Raw genomic sequence first — 27,675 nt, forward strand, 5'->3', positions numbered from 1 at the left:
CCCACAGTTATTGCAGAGGAAATGAATTTTAAAAGTATATTAATAAATGTTTAGAAAGATATATCCGGTTAGTTGAAAAGAGCATATGCACACAAACTGTCCTTAATTAGTATATTATTTAGAGACATCCATGTTTGATAAAATATTGTCAGATTAATTGTATTATAGAATTTCATTGATTCATAGTATTCAAGAAAATTTAGATTTAGAAAATCTACTTTAAAAGCAGTTTAGGAACAAAAACTGAATAAAATCTAACCTAACCTGACCAAAAGCCCTACACATAAAAAACTATTCCTCTTTTTTTTATTGATTTCAAAATAGGAAATTGGTATGGGCCAAGAGTAAAAGAAACTATACAAATAATTCATAAATTATATTTCTATGAAGTTGGTTTCAATCTCAAAACTCAACAATACATAATTCTTACCTTACATCCTTTGGTAGACCACTTTTTTTCTTTAGTATCCAAGTAGATACATTCTGGATGTTCAGGGATAAATTGGCATCCAGGAATATTCTACAAGAAATGTGGTAAACAAATTGAAATATTGACATATTTTTTATATATCTTCAAACTTACCTTATATAAATCTTCCCATATAAAAGTTATAGTTGAGATCAGGTTGTCCTTGCTGTAACTTCCATTGTTAATGGTCATTCCTATTAAATTTTAAAGATTTTTTTCTATTTACTAATAAAGACTTAATAATATGAATGTGAAATTCATGTTTATTTATAAAAATATGGATATGGAATAAATATTTTGGTGGTTTGTGAGGGGGAGGGTCGGGGAGAGAGAATCTTAGTAGTTGCTATACATATTAAAAGTCAGAAGTTTGAAATCTTGAGTCTGAATTTAGCAACAAAAGATATTCTGATTCAAAATTTCCTTTCCCACCTCATCCTATTTCTGCTGAAATTACAAAAGTATACATCCCTTTTAATATTATCTTAATTTACCTAGGAGACTATCACCAAGCATACCTCCATGGTTCAGTGAATCCATTGGCAAACTTATAAAAAAAACAATGTTTGAAATATTTTAAAATAGACTGATAAAAAACTGCCTAATTGTTAAAACTAGAAAATTTAAAAAGCTAACTGACTCCTAATTTTGAATTGCTTCATTTTGAATGTCTAATTTTTTAGGATAGTTAGAGTCAAAAAGGTTTATAATACAAATTAAGTAACATTAATCATTTTTTTCATTGGTGAAAAGAAAAAGTATTTTTTATATTTAATATAAAAAAAAGTATTTGAGCCATTCAAACTTTTGAATAATTATAACAAACTAAAAATTTAGGGAAATAAAGAAATAGATGTAGTAAAATTGTTTTCATATCAACTTTATCCTGGTTGTATATTGCATATTTGATAATTATAACTTAATAATAATACTTACTCTGCAAAGATAGGAGAGTTCTTGTCATTGATATTATTTTTTGACTTGATTGATGTCAGGACAAAAATATTATCATCTTTATTATCCAATTCCAACTCAACACATATTGTTCCCTGAATATCAAGCTACAAATCTACTTAGAGTTCTTTGATTATCTCTTTAAGTTTTGAAAATTTGAGTTTTATTTATCTAAAACATCTTGATATATAATTACCTGGTTAAGTTGAAAACAGTATTCATTTGAATCTTGATTTTGGACCAAATTTTTAACTTGAAGCTCTATTGCTGCAAATTGTTCAGTAACTGAGACTTCTCTTCTGACAAACAGTTTCAAAACTTAAGTTTACTTTAACAAAATTTAGGTATAAAAACTTTACTATTTTCATTTTGTGTTTTCATTTATTTCTTTCCCTTATTTTCAACAATAATATTGAAACAATTTTAACCCAACAGGAAATGTGATGCTTTACACATTCTTAATGAAGATATAATCTAAATATATTTTGTAATTATAGTTTTATTAATCTGCTTTCAATTATCTCTAATACTATGAAAGAATTTTCTCAAAGATTAGATTGGATTAATAGAATAAAATGAGATTACCTAGATTTAGTATTGGCTAATGCTTTTCCCAGCTTGTATCCCACTTGATCAATTGTTTCTAAAATGAATTGTAAAGATAATGAAAAAGATTTAAATTAAATGCAAGTGGATAAAAATTACTATTATATATTCATACCTAGATTTTTAACTACAGTTTTCATTTTAGTTTCCATATCAGTAATTTCCTCCCAGCCAAGATAAGACCTAGATATGTTAATAATTATATTTCACATGGTGTATTTCATTTTGCCAACATATGTAGTGACTAATTTTTGATAAGTAATTGATTTTGGACATGAAAAAATATTGGTTTGACATAATCATAATGCCATATCCTTTGTTAACATAATATGACTTTCAATTTCATTGTTCTGATATATTTTGCCCAAAATTACTTAAATGAGGTTACATTCACTTTAATAAACAACAAAAGAATGTAAATAGCTACCTAGGTAAAATTAACCTTAATTTAGAGATTTTATACCCTACCCCTACCACAATAAAAAAATTAGACATCTTTCAACCTAAAATAGATTATTTAGAGAATACTTTTATACCTAAAAATCTGATCTGTCACATTCAGGTATGTGTTGACAAAATTGGTATCATAGCCATCTTCACTACAAAACATAAAAAAAATATTAGACTTATAAGCCCTCATTAGTTTCAATTCATTTTAAAATGGGGTGGAGGTTTCTAGTGCTTGACAGGCACTTTAATTGCATCAAAGCTATTTATAAATATGTAGAAAATTCTACAGAGGCTGTATGAAATGAAATATCAGGATCATATTTACCCAAATTATAAATAAATTTTTCATTAATCTAAACAAAAAAAGTAAATTTTACATTTATGACCTACCACATGTTACATTATCTGTAATATGTTCTTGCAACAAATGTTGCCAAGAGCAAAAAAAGTTTAAATTAAGATTACATTTTCCATTTTTCCAGAGTGGCAGATCTTTAAAGGGATATAAAATCAAATGAAAACTGAACAGTAAATATCCTAGAAAAGAACTTGATAAAAGAGATTATGAATTAACCTCTGTAATAAAGAGAAGGATTCTAAAATTTATGAATTGTACTAATCCCAATGTCAAGTTTAGGACTAATCTAAATCAACAGCCAGTGCTATCATGTTTTAGATTTACCTATCATCTGTGGCTAAATGTAGAAAAACAGTATTTTAAACAAGAACAACAGGAAAGCATGGAAAAAATCAAGGCTTCCTAAAAAAACCTTTGTTTGGAATAATAATTTATGCAAACTTTACCTGGACTCATTTTGTCCATCAAACACAAGTTTATCTAATGCCTCTGTTAATCTGATTATAGTTCCTCCAAATTGCTCCTAATCAATATGAGAAAATAAATAACTTATAATGATAATTACTTTAGATTTTCCAGGTTAGAGAAGAGAAAAAAGTTATTACCTTGTTATCCTGGCTCAATTCTTTGTTTATGTAATCAACAATCTCATTATCTGTATTGGAACCTTTAAAAACATGATTTGAGAGTATTGTGTTAGATTATTAACTGTAAAGTAAAGTTTTAGAATCATAGACTTTAATACAGCGTACAATCTCATTTTTGACCAAAAGACAATTAATGTTATATAAAGTTTACTTTCTTATGAAGATTTTGTATCAACACAATAATAATTTTATCATTTAAAATAATCATAATTTGTAAAAAGTAGCCTTGATCCACTGTTTGGTGAAATAACAGTTCAAAATTTTTTCACCTTCATCTATCATGTTGTCTATGTCTACTACCCAGGATTCATAACATTGGCTCCTAAAAACAATTTTTGTTTCATCCTTTTCCACAATTGTTAGGGCCATTTGTTTAAGGACCTCTAGGAAGATTTCACTCCTTTTATTTTAGGATGTTTATCTAATTTTGTTGATTTGAATAAAACTTACCTATCAGGCTCTGAACTGTTGAAGTCTCCTATAATTCCATCACAAAACCAATATGCATATCCTTCTGAAATATTTATACAGTACCTCAATACTTATATCTCAATGTACATTTTAGGTTAAATTATATAAAAAAAACATTTCTTGGCTTTTCTTAAAATTTTTTTCAGCAACCCGTAACAAACTCTGTAGCATACAAAAATTCCTAATTTTTGTTAACCTTAATTTTATTCAGACAACTGACTTTTATATATTTTATATACTTTAACTAATCAACTGTAGATAAATTGGAAGCAGACTCAAGCTTACATTTACAATTTCAGGTTTGAAAGGATCACTTAAAAACTTAATCATAAGATAAACCTTATCTTTTTAAAATATGTTTAATCTAAACCTTTAAACATTAAAATTGACAGTATACTGCACCTGTGGAATTGGAAGTTTCAGAACAGTTTTTTATTGCTAGTTCGTTAAATAATGCCACCCATTCCAGACCACGATTATCTGTAAATGATATTTTAACATAATACTACAAATGCAAAAAAAAGTGAATGTTAATAAATAAAATATTAATAAATTAAATAGAATTAAATAATTAAACTATGAAACTCTATTCATTTGGCCTTTTGTTTACTACTTTTCTGTGTGAATTCTAACTTAAATTTTGATTTAATCCCAAAAAAATCTTTATGTAGGATTCAGAATAGTCTAATCTATTTTAAAAGACAAGAAGTCAATGTATGCTCTGTCTATTGATTTATTTTATTACCTAGTTTGGTACATTCTCTAACTGTTGTTGTAGTAGTGGTGGTAGTTGTTGTTGATAGAGTTGTTGTTGTTGTAGTAGTGGTAGTTGTTGTTGTTGTAGTAGTGGTAGTAGATGTTGTTGATAGAGTTGTTGTTGTTGTAGTAGTGGTAGTTGTTGTTGTTGTAGTAGTGGTGGTAGTTGTTGTAGTAGTAGTGGAAATTGTTGATGATAGAGTTGTAGTAGTTGTTGTAGTAGTGGTAGTTTCTAATTGTTTCTGAATAATAGAAAGATATCATTAAGAAACAATAATTTTCTATTACCTTGTGTCCCAGGGTTAGGCTTAGTTGCATCATGATATCAAGTTATTAAACTACAGTGTGTTTTTTATGAGAACTTTTTGAAAGCAATTTAAACCTCACTCATAGTCATCAGAAGTTAATGACTAATGGCTTATTTTCTTTGTTTTTTAAGTACAGTAGTGCAGTGCCTCAAAGAATAGGGAATGTCTCAACACACCTTCAATAGGGTTATACAGTGTTTTTTTTTATGCTAACTTTTTTTAAGGCAATTTTAATCCTTTCATAGTTAACAAAATAATTAATGGTTTATATTCTTTGTTTTTTAACCCCCTCTAGTTTTTTCAATCTCATTTTTTTTGTAGGTAAGATAGAGAGCTGTAACTTCATGACTTTTTAAGTTTAGTAATTATACGTAGGCAAGAGTTGATTTTATTAGGATATCTGGTCTGTGTCGGTCGTGGTGTCCGGTCAAAGTCGGTTGTTGGGTAGCAAAAAAATTAGAAAAAATTCTAAATAAATCTTAATTTCTACATTATGACTTTTGTGAATAAGGTAGAAACCTAAAATTTTTTTGGTGAATACTTAGATATCAATGACCTTCTGAGAAAAGTGGCGTTATGACCGTTTGACTGCTCCCTGACCAACTTCATGACCGATTTTTGTCCGGCTTTTACTACAAACATATATCATGAATATCATGGCTTCTATTACTGCTAGAGACCTATATTTTTTTTGGTAAATCCTTGAGCAATAATAAAAAGATAAAAATATTAATTTGCGCCGCCAACCGCCGTTTTACCGCCGTAACCGCCGAAAATGGCGGTTTCCGTTATTTGCCGTCATGAAAAATAAAAGTTTGTCCTAAAATTTGGTTATCCTAGCTGTTTTAAAATTTAGCGGGTGGCCGCTAAAAAGCGGCTAAGGAGCGGTCTAGCCGCTATGACTAGGAAAAGTAATTTTCTCTAAAAATACACATGAATCCACCAGAAAAAAATTTTACGTCTTTATCTGTACCAGGAGCCGAGATAGAGGGGGGGCTCTTGGAGCCTCCCCCCCCCCATCTATTAAGGTGGGAATTAGGGCCCGATCTGTAAGGGTTAAGACCATTAATAGAAAAACAAAGAAAAATTTCAGTCTTTATTTTAAAATAAAAATTCAAAACTTAGGTGTCAACATCTATAAATGGTTTTTGAGCATTTTCCTTATGCTCAAATCTTCTATCCTTTGCAAGAATGGCTGCAAAACTCTTTAAAATTGTGATAAAGAGCTAAAAATTGATACAGATACTATTGGGGACATGTACAAGAGCATATTAAAGTTTGAAGGCCATATCTCTACCAGGGCAGGAGCAGTGCCCCCCTTCCCACCCCCAAATAAAAGAACCAAAAAATATCAAAATTGAGATCTTGATACATACTTTTTGGCACAATAATGCCCATAGAATCGTCCAAAAACACTTTCAAAGGAATTTTTGTCCTCAAACAAGTAAATGGGGAGGTATAATTCATAATCTTATTAGATATTTAGCTTTTTGGTAGGCCCAGGTAAAAACATTAGGATCTACTGCAGTTCATGGTAAATTATTGCTGGTAACGAGTGCTTCCTGTTTCCTAGCAATATTAGAAGCTTCCTGGATCTAGCATAACAAGAAATATTGCTGGAGCTACCAATGATTAACTTTCCTGGTTGCTGGCAATTTATGCATATTCCTGGCCACTGGCATGTTTGAAATATTCCTGTTAAAAAGCAATATTTCCCTTTTTAATTCCCATTTCCCTTTTAATACACTTACCCCACAATTAGAGGTTTATAAGATTCACTCTACTCGATGTGGCTCTTTGTCATGTTTGTCTGATATGGGAGGGAGGGTAGTGGTGTTTCTCTGTACTAATTGTGGGAGTTAGGATAAGGCATAAATTTTGCTCCGTTCTACAACAATTTATAGTAAATTAATAACCGTAAAATGATCAAATATAAATAATGAATTAGAGAGAGGGGTGAGACAAGACAAATATGATAAATAAATATTCCGTATTTCTGATTTTTATCTACAGTTAATAATACAACGTTTACGTAGGCATAAAAAGTAACAATATAAAAGTAGTCAGAAAAAAACTTCAAGGGTAATAGGTTCTGGGAAGGTTTTTAACTATTTTAGTTGATTTGGAAGTCTAAAAAGGGGAGGCAATAGTATTATTTGAAATAAAAATCTCCCGCCATAATCTAATTACCTTCATGGTTTCACTTAAATCAATATCTACCAATATATGAATTATTAAGAGTGAAGCTTTTCTTATCATGGTCTGTATGTCACAGTTACGCCACTAGAATTGTTGGTGTTATCCTCTTAATATTTTTTTTAATTTTGAAAATTTTGGTCTAGTATTAAGTTTTGCATTCTATAGGTGTTCAAAATTGTTGGTTTTACTGTTTGATTTCTGAGCCTCACTTAGAAAAAAATTAATTTATTAATACGATGAAAATTACGAATTTATCTCCCCCACTTTTCAATATAGTATAAAAATAAAAAGGCGCGCCAAATTTTGGCGCGAAAGTGGATATTAAGATAGAAACCGTTAAATTTATAGGTAAAGACCCAACTCTCCTATATCCTTCCCTCACCTTTATTAATAAAATAATTGAAGCAACTGTCCCTTATTAATCATTGCTGTTTACCCCCTAAGAAAATGTGATAAGGGGTATGGGGTAAAAACTCCTGTAAGCCAGTAATCTTCTCTCATTGCTGGTAACCTGGAAAATTTGCAGATTGCCAGCTAACAGGAACCTAGAATTTAGGGGAATATGCGTGCTGCTGGATCCAGGAATCTTGTAATATTGCCAGAAACCAGGAAGCATTCGTTACCAGCAATATTTTACCATGAACTACAGTAGATCCAAACATTATTGGTGGTTGGGTTAACTCATATTGACCCCCCCCCCTCTAGTTTTTTCAATGTCATTTTTTTTGTAGGTATGATAGAGAGTTGTGACTTCATGACTTTTTAAGTTTAGTAATTATACGTCGTCAAGAGTTGATCTTATAAGGATATCTGGTCTGTGTCGGTCGTGGCGTTCCGTCAAAGTCGGTTAGGTGGCACCAAATTTAGAAAAAATTCTAAATAAATCTTAATTTCTACATTATGACTTTTGTGAATAAGGTGAAACCTAAAATTTTTTTGGTTAATACTTAGATATCAATGACCTTCTGAGAAAAGTGGTGTTATGACCGTTTGACCGCTCCCTGACCGACTTTATGACCGATTTTTGTCCGGCTTTTACTACAGACATATATCATGAATATCATGGCTTCTATTACAGCTAGAGACCTATAAATTTTTTTGGTAAATCCTATAGCAACAATAAACAGATAAAAATATTAATTAATGCCACCAACTGCCGTTTTACCACCGTAACCACCGAAAATGGTGGTTTCCGTTATTTGTCGTTTTTTGGCGATGATCAGAAAAAGTAATTTTTTTGTTATGAAAAATAAAAGTTTGTCCTAAAATTTGGTGATCCTAGCTGCAAAATTGGCCGCTCTACAGCTGTTTTAATATTTAGCGGCTTGCCGCTAAAAAGCGGCTAAGGAGCGGTCTGACCACTATGACTAGAAAAAGTAATTTTCTCTAAAAATACACATGAACCACCAGAAAATTTTTTTTATGTCTCTAACTGTAACAGGAGCCGAGATAGAGGGGGGGTCAATATGACCCCCCCCCCCCCCCAATCTATTAAGGTGGGAATTAGGGCCCGATCTGTAAGGGTTAAAAAAAACGTCGCTTAACTTTTTTCAATATAAAATATAATTGCTATGACCATAAATTTATGAGATGTGATTGAAAATTTAGATAAATACCCAACAAGTTAGACTCTATACAGAGCTGAATTGTTTATTTTTTAAAATTGAAAGGAAGAAAAGAATCCATAATTTTTAAATCTTTGAAAAGTGTTAATTATAAATTATTTATAGAGCTAGGGAGGGAGGAATAAACTTGTAATCATTGCTAAGAAAATTTTGCAATGGAGTTGTATAAATCCCTCCTTGGAAATGGTCCATCTTAGTTGTTTACATCTTATGAAATGTATGTCTTCGTAATTGTTTGTATATACATGTATAAGATTTTTGTATGTTTGTGTATATATTTATTATGCTTGTATCACTAGGTGCTTTCCCTCAAAATGCTTAGCAAGCACAATAAATCCCTACTACCTTTTTTTAAACAAGGAATTTTTTTTGCAGTGCCTCTAGGTGCAGTACCCTTCCCCTGATAGTCTATCTTTTAATCAATATAAACTGACCAAAATGAAAAACATTTGAATTACAATATTATTTGATAAAAGGGTGGTTGGTGGTTTCTGTGCAAGCCAGGAACTTTAGGGGAATTAGCAACTATGCCCTAGAGGCCTCTAAAAATGTTTTTTTTTATTCTAAATATCTAATTTAAAAAATAATTTGTCTATTTTAGGATCAGCTGTTTTTTATTCATTATTCTATGACACTGCAGAACTAATTCAAAAAGAGACAGAAAAACATCCTGTTAATTTATTATAAGGAATATCTGCTTCTCTATAAATTGTTCAGCCAAGATTTACAACAAATGGGTTTTCTGTTTTTGGCCTTTTCTTGTTAATTTTCATCCTTTTACCAATAGAAATTGTCCATTCTTTTTGGAGATTTATTTCCATTTCTATTTTTTTTTACCTTGCAATAAGAGGAATCCTGGCTACTTCTACACACCCAATCAGTGTTTGGTACAAAGGCTAAACAAAAATACCTAATAGTGCAAATTTCAACACAAGTTGAAAGAATTCACGAACACATTAAAAGTTTTGTTCATGACAGCTATGACAGTTAGGTAGCTGAAATTATTCCAGTTTACTCTATTGAACATACAGGGGATTGCAAAAATTGGCCAAAAAGATATCTTTATATATAAAGATGAAATGTTAAAGGTCAAATTATTAATAACACTTCTGTCTTTATAAAAACTGATTCAACCTCCTAACTGTCTGAATCTGATTTATGTGTGTTGTATACAATTTTATCTAGAGAAATTAAATTGTATACACATATCATCATTATAATCATTAATCTAAGTCTTAGGCTCCTTGTGCCAACAAATGACAAATTAGAGCAGCATTGTTTTACAGTAACCCCCCTTCCCTTCTTGTTTTTGAATAGATTGAAAAAAGTACTCATTATTAATTGAGTGTAAGGATTAAAAAACCTGCCATCTTTAAAATTAATCTTCATGATACTTTGGGGGAGGGGGTTGTGATTACCAGGCACTTTTGGGGGAAACACCAAATGTTTCAATTTTATTAACCCTTAACGATCGTGGGGGGGGGGGGGCAGTTGAACGCCCCCCCCCCTCTCCGTTTTTTTTATCTCATTTTCTGTGTGTTAAAGTTAAAGAGCCCAAACTGCTTGACTTTTTAAGTTTAAGAATAACACATAACCGAGTTTGAATTTTTTGAATATCTCCATCCTGGTGGGCACAGGATGCCAGCAAACCTGGCAGGGTGATTCAGATAGAAAGCAAAAATATTTTTTTGACATAAACAAATCCTTTTATCTTACCAAAATACTAAAATATCTTCTAGTAGTACATTCCTACAGAAAATACAGGTGTTCAAATCAATTTCAGGTTCCAGGTCTCAAGAAATCTTTAAAAGGCTCCTGTGGCGGCAATTTTTGACAGCTGCGGCAGCTAAAATTTATGTTTTGATATTTCTCTTATAAAGTTTACATAAAGATAAACATTTTCTGTAAAAAAATTGTTCTTCTAGCTTCAAAAATAAGAAAATTACAGCTGTTTGAAATTTTTAAGTAAAAAAGGACCTAAATACAAAGGTTATTAAATAAAAGGGTGAAGGAAGCAAAAATTGACTCTGACTTACTTAAGGTCGGAAATTAATTATCAAACAGGGGACTTGTACAAAAAAATTTTGCCCTCTAGCTCTAATAGGAACTGAGATAATAGTGGGGGGCGTTGAACCCCCCCCCCCCCCCCAACCGATTAAGGTGTGGCAAGGGACCCAACTGTTAAGGGTTAATGTTTCAATGATAATAGGCAAGCACATGTAGATATTTTGCAGTTATTTGCAAGAACATTTTTATAATACCTCATTTTGTTTCACCTGTCTTTATTTGAATGGATAAATATTTGAAAACCATACCCTGGCTTAAAAAAAGAAAAAAATCCTAAAACCATCCCAGTACCTATAAGAAGCTTACTGTAAAGGAGGACCATATTGGATCACCAGTTAGCAAGATCCTTTGCTACAGATAAAAAAAGGCTTACTACTTTACATAATAGGATAGTGAAATATGCTTGGTGTTGATCATTGTGTAGATCATTCTTAGACTACTATGTCTGTCTGAATACATGCTAATAGAAATTAGGTATGATGTATGGTTTTATAATTAATAACTCTAAATTACAGAATATATACCATAATTAATTTCAATTAGTTTGGTGAGCTTCGCTTTTATGATTGTTTATATTCACTATCAAGCTAAAAAGTGTAATATAATCTAAATAGAATATGAAATGTTACCTGTTCCTCCATCACACAGATTCTCATCTAATAATATTGATAATTAGGTATGCAATATTCAAATTTATTCTTTTATATCATTTAATATCACAATTCATATCTTATATAAGTTAAAATACTGAAGCTACTCCAAAACGTCTAAATAGAGTAGTAGAATAACATGACTAAAACTAAGAATGGCTTGTCTGTATAAACATAGAAATGCAGATCAGATAACAATCTTTGGTCAAGCATTACCATAAACAATTTAGATACATTGATTTCCTATTTATGTATCTGGCATGTTACTGGAAATTGTGAGAAATATATTATAATGTTTGATACTATTTTAATATTTACTTTCACCTATTATAGACGAAAGAAAAATTGATGCTCCACTTACATGCACAACCACACACACACGCACTAACATACACATATGCATGCACTAACACATACACACACTCTTTGACACTATAGTTTGTTAAATGCGTAAATTCACACACAGACAAATACTCTTAAGCAGGGCTTATAGTACTAGTCTAAATGAAACATAAACTTATATCTTTTCTTCATTACATTTTACTGTTCTTTTTTTCATATTGTTGCTGTGCTACTAATGTATGAAGATAATTAACATTATATAATTTATGTAGGTAAAATAATAATTTGATTTTGTTCAATCTAGTAGGGAAGTGATGTAATAAGAATTGTACAAAGTTGAAAAGATTGGATTTAAAAATAATAACTTACCTATATAGACTTCACCAGCATCACATAACCAAACACCATGACAATTACCTAAGTATAAAAAAGCAGGTTGTTAGCATTGGAACATAGAATAAATTTTTCTCATTATTTTGCATAATCCTATGAAATAAAAATAATAAGGTATTTTCTTGTATTCATTTGAAACATATTATATCCGGTTGATTAGAACTGGTTCTCATCCATATGAGAAAAAATATGTCTAGCATTGTAGTATAATTAGTTTTCTACCAAGGTAATAATGTAAATACAATCATGAGATTAAAACCAGTTTTTTAGCCTGTGACTTTAGCATCTCGTGTTAAAAAAAAGGGTTTTAATCTAATAATTGTACATATTATATCTGCGAAATGCTATTTATGATACAATGTGAGAAAATTTGTATGTACTACACTTTTTTCTACACGTGGATACAGAGAGCACCCTAGATACTTGGTGCGCAGCCAATAGTTTGATATAAAAGAGACATTAATCTATTGTTTTGTTTAGGTTTTAGGCGGAAATTTAATTTGAAAAAAATGTATTGATATTTTAGAAGGCTTTGTATTGGCAAATTAACAGATGGATATTCAGACAAATAAAAGCATTCATAACACATTTTAACTTATTACAAACCATAGGACAATGTATTTTACATTATGATATACTAGTAAATTTGCCCTAGAAACTGCATCTATAGGGGAAGGTGTGGGATAGGATTGTGTTTAAGTTAAAGGGACTGTGAACGTAAATTTTTCTCATCTTAATATCAAATCTTAACATTATCTCATTCATAATATCTCACAGATAGGGCAAAACGCGCTTTTGTTTGCTTAAAAAACGGCTTTTTCCGACGATTTTTATAAGATACGGGGAAAGGAAGAAATTTTCCGTATTATATAAAATGTGCATTAAATTGCTTTTTTCTCCCATTATAGCTAAAAATAAACTTTTTCACATAGTTCTAGATTTTTCCTAACAGTTAAGCTGACTTTTAACATAATCCTTGCTTTAATCCAATGTATAGTTACTTAGAAATTGATAAAATAAGCAATATTTTTTTATTGAAAACCAAATACAATAACAAAGCCAGAAACAGGTTTTTTATTAGTATCCAATTAACTTTAAATGTCCCATCTCTCGCCCACCTTTAATTACAAATTTGTAAATAATAAAGACGCAATATTTCTTTATAAACAGTCTGATAAAAGTGTAAACTAATTCTCCAAAGTGGGTTATTCATTGTTCAACACAATTAAAAAGGATATTATTATTTTATATAACCTATGAGATTCAACTCTTTGTAGACAGTGAGGTATTTTTTTTGTCAATAATACGAATTTAAAATATGTCTTTATTACCTAATTACTATGTTATAAAAAAACGAATTGGCAATTTTATAGCATAAAATAAATCCTTAACAGTAAGTAAATTGTTTCAACTATATATGACAAGTTAAATATCCCTACAAACATTATAAGAAACAAAAACGTTCAGATTTTCCCTGTTTTTTCCATTTTCCCTCTCAAAATACCATAAAATCAAGGCATTATTTCTGGATATTTTTGTGAATAGGACATTCTTGGTTGATCAGTGTAGTGAAATGTGCTTAGTAAATGTTAAGATTTGATAATCAGATGAGAAATTTTTACGTTCACACTCCCTTTAAAGAGTTAAGACTCTAAAGGGCTAGGTGTCTAGGCTAGACCTCTCTCCACGCACCTTGGAACATACATACAATACTTAAGCATTGTGTTTCAGTTACTCTTACTCTTCTTTTAAAACATGGAGAATTTTTTTATTGGGTTTGACCACCTTAAAAGTTCAGACTACATACTTCTTCTTTGTATTATAGACAGATGTGCCCCCAGACTCAACAATATGCAAGAAAATTGCATAAATCCACCCTAAGATATACATACATGAGTTAAAAGCATAGATCATTAACAGATTTTTATGCTATTCTTTGCTGGAAACAAATACAGAAAAACATAAAATAAAAGCTTTGCTCACATCTGTCAGGAAATATACATTTACACATCAAAAAAATTCTATACAGCACAAGCAAAATAATGAACATGTTAGGATGATCTTTTGCTTTAGAAAAAAATTATAGAGTAGCTTATCATCTAAAAAAGACAAATATGTTTTCTTTGTTTTATACTTGTTGCTTTGCCCCTAGCCTCTAGAATAATGGTTTGGACGGAAAATGCAACTTTTAACCATACCAAGACATTAAAAAGCTTTACTTTAAAGCAATTCCAGAGATCTTTAGCTTCATGCAATAAACCCTTATATTTTATATTATAATTTACTAGCAAAAAAAGAAAATTTAAGTTAAAACTAATGAAACTAAATAAACTCACATGGAAGGGGAAATCTATCAGACTCTCCATTTGCAAATGCTGTGCAGTTTCCATTGGTGGGTAAATCACAATTTCCATCTAAACAAATGAATATATTATTTGACTGTATCTAAGGATACTTCCTGAATCAAGAATAATTCAAAACATAGAATATATATAATAGGGTGGGTCGATTTTGGAATTTCACATTAGTAGACATTGGCAAGGGTTACTGGGCCAATATAAAAACCCTGTGAAACTTGAAAGAGGTTTTTTAATCCAAAAACAACGGGCGGGCGGGGGGTATAAAATGTGCCCGCCCCCTTATAAAACCCAAAATTAAAATTCCTTTAAACACAGGCATGTTGCATATCAAAATGACCGCATTGAAATGCTGATTACAGATCTGAAAACCGTTTTGAAAAATTCAGCCTGAAATTATTTTCAAATAACCCACTAAAATGAACAATTTTGACTAAATCAGCTGTTTTTAGGTACTTAATGAGATCTTATTCAAACTAGGAGCAATATTTTTCAAAACGGTTTTCAGATTCGTAATCAGCATTTCAATACGGTCATATTGATATGCAACATGCCTGTCTTTGAAGGAATTTAAATGAACCCGGTATTGGTGTCTTAGAAATTATCTTAGTGACGTAACTAAAAACGAGGGATTAGAGGGGAGGTGGGAAAGGTAACCCCTAAAAAAGAGATGGATAATAGAGGTGATTGATAATTGATAATTGATAAAGAAAATGTAGGAAATAATTTATACTCTCTGTACTTTCTACCATAGATTAATTAATTTGTATTTTCTAGACAAGGATGATAACATCCATAAAAACGAAGCACAAAAATCAGAAGGTAGAACAAACGCACAATAGCTAGAGTATCAGAACTTAATAAGCAGAATATTAATTTTGAAGTCTAAATGAAATTGCACATAAATTTGTTGCAAAATTGCGTAAATATAGCATACAGTAAAAGGACATACTTCCGTGCAAAATTTGAAATCAATAGTATAATTCTAATATGTCTAATAAATGTTGTCAAAAAAAGGTTGAAAAAAGTCCGCATATTTGATTAAATTTTTCTTAAAATCCGCATATTATGTTGATATAAACTATAATATATTATCACTAGCAGTAACATCACTAGAAGCTTTTAGGGTGGTAAGGGTGAAAGTTCATTCTTCCAATTTTCAATTTAAGTTTTAAAACAAAGAAGTAAAATTGCGGAGATGGTACTTTTTTTCTAGGTGTTATTTTTTTTGGAGAGTGGAGAGCCCTCTTCCTAAATAGTTATAAACTTTTCTATACCTATAATAAGCTTCACTGTAAAGAAGAACCCTTTAGGTTCAGCGGTTAACAAGATCCGTTGCTACAGTCAAAAAAAGCTTAGCTTACTAATTTATATAATAGGATATAATAAAGTAACAGGATGTCTGTTTGTCTGTCTCTTTGTTTGTTTGTTTGTCTTTTTCTTTTAAAATCTAGAAAAATAAATTGGTTTCTTAAATTGGACTCTCTCCTCCTCAAGTGCCCCAAGAGGCCTCTAAGGCGTAGCCGCTAGTAATAGGATACAGTAACAAAATGCTAATCCTTATATCAAAGTAAAAGAATGTTTGTGTGTGTGTGTCTATTTATATGGAAGGATCTTCCTAACTAATATGCTTCTCCTTTGCAGGGACATAGGTCATAGGTCATGGGAAGGTTTTTAACTATTTTAGGATAGGGTACCTGCACCCTCACGCGCTTAGAAAAAAAACCACCAACATTTTTTAAATTTTTTTCTTTTAAAACTAAATTGTCCTTTTAAGTATATCTGTCAGACAGACAGACAATAAATATATGGAGCAGATCTGTATAAATATAAGGTATCTTGACTAAAACTTACAGCTGGCTATCTAAAAAAGCAGTCGTGAAAATAACATTTCTCCAACAATAAGGTTTTTTAAGCATGACCGACAGTCAGACAGACAAAATAATGTATAGAGTAGATGCAGGGGGGGGGGGGAAGGGGTCATTACTTGAGGGCACCCTCAAATTTTGGAAGTCGTTTAGTAGATGCACATATATCTTGGGTATAGTCCCTTTCATGACAATGCCTCTTAAGGGACGTTTCTTGGTATTTTCACAGTAGATTTTATCCTATTTCTAGCCACTGCGGGGGGGGGGGGGCTCTATCCATGCGGGGCCATTTTCCTAACCATGCAGGGCAATCACCTAACCTAACCTAAAATAATCCATCAAAAGCTACTGTAAAAAAAAATACATTAAAACACCGCTTAAAAGACCTTTTCACTTAAAATTTCAGTTGTCTTTCTTCAATAGCAGCCAAAAAACACACAAAGCATGTTTTAAATGGACGTACTGACTTTCTGTTAACAATGATAGAGTTGCTTTCTAAATTATACCTAACTGTCATAGGAATCATCATGAAGAGTTTGAAATTGATAGGATAATTCTAACATGTCTTGTTTAATAATCTAAAATCAATTAATAATTTTATCTAATTTCAATTTCAATTTATCTATGAAATAAATGTAAAGCTGTACAGGTTAAGGCTACTATCTGACTCAATACATTTCTTTTTCTCCTCTTTTTAGCAACCGAATGAAAGTAATTCTTTTCAATTCCAGATAATTATAAGAATTGGTAACATTTGCTTAGATATTTATTTTATAAAAACATAGCAAAAAAAATAATAACCGTATTATAATACAGGTATTAAATATTTATATACAAACAATAAAATTGAATATGAATAAAAATTAAGGATAGATCAATCAAATAATAATTATGTACAGTGTCAAAGGACTAAACAATCTTGTGAGAGGTAATATAACCTATGCATTTTAAAAAGATATTTGTTAAACAGACTGATTATTTAAAGACATATTTGTTAAATATGTTGCTCTACTGGATATCATTACCCTTGTTAGAATGTACCATTCATAAAGAAGGTTATTTTTTAATGGCAAAACTGTTTAAGCTAGCTTTTTTAACAATTACGTTCAAATTCCGTTAAATTTATTGATATAAATAATCTAATAATTGATTGTTTTGTTTTTATTCGTAATTGTCTTTTTAATATATACATTATTATGCTTAATTAAAAATTTCTGATAAACATCTCATTATATTTAAAGAAAAATTAGCTGTCTCTAAATTTAATATAGAAATAAAATTATTATGGAAAATCAATTGATTAACAGGTATAAGTTATAAAATACAGACGAATTTATAGATGTAATCTTGAAAAGATAGCTTTAATTTAAAATGATAAATATGCGTTATTTTTACCAAAAACTAGACAAAACCCTTTTTTGTTGTTGTTGATAGCAATATCTTATTTCTTTACTCTCGTTTATATATAGTTTTAACCAAATATCTTTTGATTTAATTGTTATTGGTTTGAAATTTTGACTAAAAAGCTGGCTTAAAAAATAGCTCATATGTGATAAAATATATAGCATTTTGCGCTAACTTATGAGGTGTTTATACAATAAGTATAATTATAAAAGCAAATATTTGAAAATTATTTAAAATCATTCAATGTTTAATGTAAGATTAAGCCAATTATTAATCACGAAATTACATATAGGTTTTTTATTATTTTGCTAAATAATCTATAAAATATTTACACATTGTAAGTCAACTCTTGAGTTATGTAAGAAGTACAATATCAGCTGATAGATCTTATTTCAATTTTGAAAGATAATTTTATAAAAAAAAATAAAAAAAGTTGATTTTGTTTTTTAAAAGTGAGCAAAAATAATGTAGAATTTTTAGAAATATTTTTAATATTTTTTAAAAGCACAAAAAATCTTGATATCAGGCCTATATTAACAATTCTTAAAAATCCTAGTAGTATCGACACATCCTATTTTTTTGACGTCACTAAGATAATTTCTAAGACACTAATACCGGGTTCAATTTAAATTTTTGGTTTTATAAGGAGGTGGGCACTTTTTATACCCCCCGCGCGCCAGCAGCCATAAGAGCCAAGTCACTTTTGAAACTTGAATAGGGCTTATCATACTTATATATGACTTCCACAACTTATGATAACAGTAAAATCTAAAAAAAGGGGGAAATGGGCCCACCCTAATACATAATGATATCGCAATTCACTTTATAAATAAACAATGATGATAATATAACTAAAAGCAAAGCACAAAATATCTGAAAATCAAACAATTTTGTATCAAATTTGTACCTAACGGTCATAGAAATCATATGCAAAATTTGATTATAATGTTGTCAAAAAAATTAAAAAATCAACATGTTTTAAAAAGATGTACCGACTTTCTGGTAATGATTATAGAGTTACTACACTTTCTGAATTGTAACTGTCATAAGAATCATCTTGCAAAGTTTTAATGAATAGGATAATTCTAACATGTTTATTTCAATAATTATAGCATACAAAAATGTAGTCAAAATAATTCTAACATGTTTATTTTAATAATCATATTTAAAAAAAATGTTGTCAAAAAAGGTTAAAATCAGCATGATTCACCAACTTTCTGGTAAAATGACTTTTTTTGGTGAATACTTAGATATCAATGAACATCTGAGAAAAAAATTGTTATGACCGTTTGACCGCTTGACCGCTCCCTGACCAATTTTATGGCCGATTTTTTGTCCATCTATTAATATTGACATATATCATGAATATTATGGTTTCTATAACAGCTAGAGACCTAGATATTTTTTTGGTAAATCCTTGAGCAATAATGAACTTCCGTGAACAGTAGTGTCATGACTGGTTGACCACTCCTTGACCGATTTTTGACCAATTTTCTATTTCCTACCTGTAATTTTGCTGTTTGTGAGCTGCCAGCTGCCGAATTTTAAAACAGCTCTAGACCAGCCAAATTTTTTATCTGGTCTTTTATTGTGATAAGAAACAGATAAAAATATCAATTGGCGCCGCCAACCGCCGTTTTACTGCTGTTATTTGCGGTTTTTCGGCGATGGTAGGAAAAAGTAATTTTATTGTTATGAAAAATAAAAGTTCGTCTTAAAATTTGGTTATCCTAGATTTAAAATTGACCGCTCTACAGCTGTTTTAATATTTAGTGGCTGGCCGCTAAAAAGCGGCTAAGGTGCGGTCTGACTGCTATGACTAGAAAAAGTAATTTTCACTAAAAATACACATGAACCACCAGAAAAAAAATCTTATGTCTCTATCTGTAACAGGAGCCCCGATCTATTAAGGTGGAAATTGGGGCCTGATCTGTAAGGGTTAAAAAATCAGATGAATAGGACAATTACAGCTATGACAAAGTTAAAAATTATCAGGTTTTAATTGGACACACATACTTTATAGTAACAACTAGCGGCTTCGCCCCTAGCCTCTAGGAGCTTTGCCCAAAAAGTGGATTTAAAAAAAAATAAGAACCTCTGGAACTGCAACCACTGATTTTAAATAAGGGGGGGGGGGGGTTTAATGCAACCATCTCGTAATCAGTGAGCAAATGGCACTTAGAATTCGAATTTCCATCTGAAATTTTGCATGAGTAATCCTTTGTAGGTCTATTTTCCCTAAATAGAACAAAAAGTTGGAAAAGTAATGGCTAACGGCTGGCGGCTCAGCTGTTTTGTCATTTTTTTTATATCTATATTGCAAATTAGTCACGAAACCTCTCTCAACATAATACTCTTTTCTACTCCAAAACGCTATCAAACGGTTCTACACAGTAGCTGTTGGTGCTAGAAGTTTTAAAAATGGTTATTGCTATCATTTAACATGAATTAAACCAAAAATATGTTTTAAAAAGTTGATTCCTACGTAATTGATGATGGATTTACCCTGAAAATAGGCTAAAAACGGCTGAGCCGCTAGCCGTTACTTTTCCAACTTTTTGTTCGATTTAGGGAAAATAGACCTACCAAGGATTACTCATCGAAAGTTCAGATCAAAATTCGAATTCTAAGTGTCATTTGCTCACTGATTACGAGATGGTTGCATTAAACCCCCCCCCCCCTTAATAAAAAAAAAATTAAGTACCTCTGGAACTGCCACCTCTAATTTCAAACACCTAATTAAAAAAATGGGGGGGGGTGTCCCACCCTACAAGAAAATAGCCTAAAACCACCACAGGACCAGTAAGTATATTCCCTAAAGAGTAGAATCCGATCGGTTCAGTGGTTACCGATATCTTAAGGGACAGACGGACGGACAGACAGACATCATTCTACTTTGTATTATAGATTATAGAGTTACTACACTTTCTTAATCATACATATCTTTTACAGGAATCATCATAAAAAGGATAGAACAATTCTAAAATGCCAAAATCAACAATAAGAGCTGCCCAATATTGACAGACAGATGGGCTGACAAACCCTAATAATAGAAAGGCTTTGCTTTAAAAAATGGTAAATCACTGACCAAACATCATTATCATTCAATATATTTTATAATGGTATTATGATAAATATGTGAATTATTCAAATACATTTCAATTTGTAAACATTAATTTAAAAACATGGATGACAACATAAATGAAATGAGGATCTGAAACAATAAGCAATTAAACATTAACACTTGTAGAGTGTAATAATTAAAAAAGCAGAAAATGTATAAATCTAAACAATATATCAAATGAATTAGTTGCAAAATTGTGTAAATGTGGGATATTGTTTAAAGACATACTTACATTTTTAGAACTAGATTAAAGAGATGCTTCACTTATGATATTGTAATCATGAATATGAATAGGATAATATATACCTTAAAAAACTATTTCTAAAACTGTTAAAAAGCAAATATTTTAAAAAGACTTTCTGGTAGTGATTATGGAGGAGCTAAGATTCCATACTTGTACGTAACTTTTATATCATGCAAAGTTTAAAATTGATAAGTCAATTCTAAAATGGGAAAATCAACAAAAAGAGCAGGACAGACGGATTTAAAGACCAACTGTCTCTAATTATAGAAAAACTTTCCTTGAAAAACATTTTAACAAAGGTTTGCCTACTAAAATTGAAAAAAAACTTAATTTACCATTCGATTTTTCAACTCAGTCATTTTGCGTTACAAGGGTAACACTTGAGATAAAATCTAAATTAATTTAAGATCTTTTTTATTGAACTTTAAAATTGCAGCCTAATTTTATAGCAATTTTTTTAGTGTAATCTATTGTATGTACTGCCTAACAAACTTTTAGGAAGGATGTAAAAATTTAGCATTTTAAACAAGAAAAACAGAATATAAGTAAAATTATGCATGTCAAAATAAAACAATTATATTGTTTTAAATTTATAAGCCTTATTTACTTATTCACCGAATAATTATATTATTATTTAGCTCATGCTGTGTCATATATATACCAATTGCAGGGTAACAATTCCATGTAGATTTATTCTAATACTAATTCTAAAATAAGTACAAAGTACAAACTAATGTTTTATACACTGCCCACTTAGAATTTTTTCTAACTTGATGCAAATTAATGCCAAAAACGAATATGAAAATTAAATTCAGGGATCTTAAGGGTTAAGACAATGAATGATAAATTAATATACACCCTAACTATAATCAAGTAAAGTTTTTAAAATGCTACCTGTTACTAAACAATCAAGATTAAAGGCTCTACAGTTTTTAAAGACATCTAATAGGAAAATATTTTTAAATAATTTTAGAGACCCATGTCCCCTCCTTTCCTGGTGGTATTAAATGTTTTACCTGTGTTGCAGATATCTATTGGTGCATCAGCAACATTCACACAATTTCCAATTAGCCTCACATCTAATAAAGAAAAAAACATAGTTAATATTTCAATTGTAAATAATAACTAGAACTTATAAAGCATTAAAAATGATTTATATTTATCATTGTCTTATGTTTGTATTTTTCAATGAAGATTTGGCTAAAATATACTAAAATATAAATAAACTTAAGAATTAATTCAGACAAAGGCACAGTGTGCTTTTTCAAACATCTTTCAAATTATAGATAAACGGACCTGCTCTAATTGTATAGTAACTTGTAACAAATATGTAGGGAGAGTTTGATATTTGTGTTAGTGAAAGATAGAGGTTACATTTCAATAAGATACTTATTTCTTTTAAAGCAAAGCTTTCCTTTATCATTTTATTTAAGAAAGTCTGTTCTCAGGTCTATAACGGTATAGTTCTCATTATCAATATTTATAATTCAAGATAATAGGATAAATATATAATTCAAATATTTTGTAAGAACAGTAAAAAAATCATTATATTTAAAATTATGTACATACTTTTTGGGTATTTTTATAGTGTAGGTTATTTATACAGAACTTATTATGCAATGTTTGAAATCAATAGGACTATACAAACAGGCTTAGTGTTACAGAATATTAGCTGTTTCACCCTCATTAAATGCTTCATAAAGGGGTTAAATAAGTTGTAGATAAAGTATATAAAAATAATAAAAAAAATGGGAATTAATGAAGATAATGTAAGCCCATTACATGAAACAAATCTACAAAAGTTTCACTTATTAGGAGTTTGGATATAGTCCCTTTTGTGGCAACGCCCCTTAAGGGGCAATTCTTTGTATTTTCACAGTAGCTTTTCTCTATTTCTAGCACCTACTGGGGGCTCTAACAATGCTGGGCTAATTGCCTAACTCAGTGGGGAAATCACCAAACACAATATAACCTAACCTAATCTAAAATAACCTATTAAAAGCCATTTAAAAAATACGACGAATCGCCCCTCAAAGGGCGTTGCCACAAAAGGAACTATTCCCAAGATTTTAATAGTTATTTCTCGTATCGTATTATAAACGGCTTTCTGTGGATATAGAATGTACAATTATAAGATTAAAACTAGTTTTTTTAGCCCCGTGGTGCCGAAGGCACCGGCTAAAAAAACTAGTTTTAATCTTATGATTGTACATTTCTATATTCGTAGAAAACTGGATATAATACGATGCTAGACATAGTTTTTTCAAATTCATGAGAACCAGTTCCTATCCACCAGATTCGAATGAATACGAGAAATATAATTACAATATTAATTGCATTATTAGGACACATTCAACAAATAATCTTCACCCTTCCCCCATATATACTATCTATCTAAGTCCCCCTCTCATCTAGGTAAAGAGCAAAAATATTTTTTTGACTTAAACAAAGTCAATTTCAGGTTTCAGGTATGATCCTGCAGGTCCTGATCCTCCAGCTCTCCAGAAACCTTTAAAAGGCTCCTGTGGCCGCAATTTTTTACTTAGAGACTTCAAATTTTAAACTTAAGCCCTGCTTACATGTCTACATAATGTACCAAAATTTCATAAAGATCCGCCGCCGTTTTCCCGCCGATCGCCAACTGCGGCGGCTGGCAGCTGCCAAGTACAGCTGCGGCCGCTGAAATTTATATTTTGATATTTCAAATATAAAATTTACATAAAGATAAATATTTTATGCAAAAAAATTTTCTTCTAGCTTCAAAAATAAAAAAAATTACAGCCGTTTGAAATTTTTAAGTAAAAAAGGACCTAAAAATAAAGGTTGTTAAATAAAAGGGTGAAGGAAGCGAAAATTGACTTTGACCTAATTAAGGTCGGAAATTCATCATAACACAGGGGACTTGCACAAAAAATTTTAGCCCTCTAGCTCTAATAGGAACTGAGATAATATGGGGGGCGTTGAACGCCCCCCCCCCTCCGACTGATTTAGGTGTGGCAAGGGGCCCGACTGTTAAGGGTTAAATAAAGTTACTCTCTGGCACAATTTATCCCAAGTTAAATGCTATGAAATGGTGTTTCAGGGGTTCCCCAACCACCCTTATTTGTTTTTATTTAAAAAAATTGGGGGACACTTTTTCTTTTTTGGGGGGTGAGGGTGTCCCATCTTCAAAGAAAATATTTCAAAACAACTGCAGGAACAGTAAGTTTATCAAGATTAGAACCTAATCAGATGAGCAGTTACCAAGATCTTATGCTCAAAACAGATGAGCAGACTGTCCAACATACATCATTCTACTTTGTATTATTATTAATAATATTAACAAAACAGTTCTACTTAAAACATGTTAAAATGTAAAATATTGTTACCTAAATCACCAGTGCAGCTGTCAGTCTGAAGTTTTCCATCCTCACACCACCAGGCTTTCTGACAATCACCTTTTAAATACAAATTATAAATTATTTTTCAGTTAAAATATTAGATCATGAATGATTAAGACCTTGTCAAAATTTTGAATAATTATTCAGGGATATTAAGGGATAGGATAAAGATTGTTTAATTGATCCCCTATGATTATAAATAAAATAAATTGTTGAAGAGTTTGAATGATACTAGCTTGGAACCAACCAATCAAAATGAATTAAGAGTACCCAAGATTGTTTGAGCCAATCATTAAGAAAGCGTTTTTACAAAACTTTGTGGACCAGTTTTATTTATAATCCAAAGTCCCCTCCCTGGAAGTGAGTAGTAGAATATTGTTAGCTTGATAAATGGTCCGCCATGGCCACTATTTTAAATTCCATAAAATTGATACAAGTAAATAATGGCATTTGAAAAAAAAATCATGTCAATAATATGTCAGTCATGGCCTTTAACCATTTTAATTAGATAATTTAATTTGCATCATGACAGAAAATGAATCTTAATTTGACATAGCACAAAAATACATCCTCTTTGTAGTATTAGCTTTTTCCTACCCTTGGAATAATATGGTTCTCCTTGAAAATAAAGCTTTGTATAGTTCATTAAAAGAAAAAAAAACATTTTTATTATTTATAATTTTCTTTTTAAAGCTAAAATAAAAAGTGAATGCTCAAAAACCACTCCTCACCCCCACCATCTTCCCTTAATTGCTCCTAGAAACCTCTAGTGGTGTGCCTCTAGTAATGCATAAAATGATTTTTTATAAACTGGGTGTAAAAGACAAAGACAATGCATTTTCAAGTTTATGAGACAACCAAGAAAGACAAAGAATAAACTTATTTAGCTTTTTATTTTCATGAATATAAACAATGTTTATGAAAGTAATGTTTCATAATCAAAAGTGTTTCATTGATCCAAAGAAGCTTTACTGTAAGTCATATTGGTCTGTAGTTTAAAAACTATTTTTACACACAAAGGCATACAGTCACACAGACAAACTAATATCAAGCCATCCTTTCTCCTTTATATTATAATATTTAGAGGGTGTTTCAAATAAAACTGCGTTTTCTGGTTTTGGGAAACAACCAGTAGGAGTATGAAAAAAATAATCATATATTCTTATTCTCTATAGAAATATGGATTAATTTTATTAAAGGTGTTTTTTAATATCTCTTAAAACAATAGCACTTTTTAGAGCTTAAAGAATTCAAAAAATATGTGTGTTGCTTTATTCTTGTAGAATTTAGGGCTATAACATTCAACTAAATTCTTTTTTTTACTTGAAAACCACAATATAGCATGCTCAACGAAATATTCTAATAATTACATTTAAAATTTAATTTAAAATGCTTATTCTTGCTTTAATTATGATTCAATTTGCTAGTATTATTAAACCCATGTTCGTTCCTCCCTCCTCCCCCTTTAATCTCCTAATCCCCTTTGATTGATGTATGACATATTAACTCACATAACAAGTAATTAAAGAAAAAGCCTTTTTAGCGAAATTTTGAATCAAGATAACTTGCTTATTTTTAAAGATATTAAAATAAAATAAAAAGTTACTTGTAAAAAATCTAAAAGGGGGACATTGATTTAACCTTTTATTTCTTTAATATTGTACTTTACAACCTATATGTTGCTAAATAAATGAGTTATTTGATTATAATTGTTATCACAGTTTTAGCATCAGGCATTTTTACCCTACATGTACCTATCAGTACAGCCGCATTTTTAGTTTTATCAAAAAACACCTTAAGTAAATGTTATATACATTTTAACAGAGAATATGGACCTATAATTATTTTTTTCATTCTCTTTCTGGTTGATTCCCAAAACGGAAAACGCAGTTTATTTTGAAACACATTGTATATTTGAATATATCTTAGCAATTTAGTTTACAACTTTTATAATTAATTCATAACCCTTACATGGCCATCTGTTATAGATATGATGCCCTCCAATGTCCACAACATCTTGACAATCAGCATCCGTAGGAGCTTGGCAATACTCTGAACCTGAATTGTAAAAATTATAATCATATCTAAAGATTCAAAGATTTTATATTCTAAAGAACATAATTGTATCTGTGCTTTATTTTAATATCTTTCTGCAAGGACTTCCAATTAAGTAATGAGGATTGCTACTCTTGCCCCTCTAAAAAACAACTTAGTTTTAACAAGTCAGATATTTTTTTTACATTAATCTGAGGGGTTTAACCTCCACCCCCAATATTGTTTTACAAAACCCCTTGTTTATGTAAATTTGCTTCTCATATGCAATGGAAAAAAATAAAAAGCTGGTAAATTGATTTAAGAAATGCTTAAATTAAAAGTAGATACTTTTTCATATAACTTTAATTTCCTTATTGATCAATGAAATTATTCATTTAAAATTTAGTATCTGAGGTGTATTTTTTTTGTGTGTGAAATTTATCATGTTATGAAATTATGCTGAATGAAAATTATTATTCTGCAACACTAACACTAGACCTAGAAAATCTTATCTGCTACTATGATCTTTTTTTCACAAATATGAAATAGTTTCTCATGACAATGGAATAATCACTAATTGAAAATAAAATTTTAGAAAACATTCTCTGAAAAAATCTTTAAAAATTAGAGAAAGAAACATTTCATAAAACATGAAAAATTTCATCAGATTTTTTTTTATAACTAAAAAATATTTAGAAGTTGGTAGTAGAGGTGTTGCCATCCCCCCCCCCCCCCCCCTAGTCAAACAAAAGCCCTTGGGCTAATAAAGGTTAAGACTTTTACCTGTTACAAAACTAATTAACAGGAATAGTAGGAAAACCATCTTGAATGGCTAAATAACTACTAACTAGAATTTTCTTAAATATTTTTTTATCTCTTGTGCATGCTGTTTGTTATAATAATTTTATAACTTATCAAGGACGATAAATTATGTTAAAGCACTTATGTAAACACTAATATGTAAAGTTT

The 27,675-nt window shown here is 30.3% G+C and overlaps 1 protein-coding gene across 1 annotated transcript; it reads right to left on the reverse strand.

Annotated features, from left to right (window-relative positions):
* Window positions 1–68: 68 nt before the first annotated feature.
* On the reverse strand, window positions 69–27,551 carry LOC145332405 (uncharacterized). The gene is made up of 23 exons (XM_080177403.1): window positions 27,490–27,551; window positions 26,644–26,730; window positions 24,661–24,729; window positions 22,309–22,371; window positions 14,632–14,709; window positions 12,272–12,319; window positions 11,540–11,566; window positions 9,681–9,739; window positions 4,701–4,953; window positions 4,358–4,435; window positions 3,935–3,998; window positions 3,754–3,806; window positions 3,443–3,504; window positions 3,284–3,360; window positions 2,566–2,628; window positions 2,145–2,212; window positions 2,009–2,066; window positions 1,620–1,722; window positions 1,406–1,518; window positions 964–1,016; window positions 584–663; window positions 431–520; window positions 69–101 (listed from the first exon to the last, which is right to left on the reverse strand). The coding sequence occupies exons 1-23, from the start codon at window positions 27,527–27,529 to the stop codon at window positions 69–71; spliced, it is 1,719 nt and encodes a 572-aa protein (XP_080033529.1). The 5' UTR covers window positions 27,530–27,551.
* Window positions 27,552–27,675: the final 124 nt, after the last annotated feature.

The sequence above is a fragment of the Acartia tonsa genome, chromosome 11, assembly GCF_053477335.1.
Source record: "Acartia tonsa isolate MP-2025a chromosome 11, ASM5347733v1, whole genome shotgun sequence".
NCBI lineage: Eukaryota > Metazoa > Arthropoda > Copepoda > Calanoida > Acartiidae > Acartia > Acartia tonsa.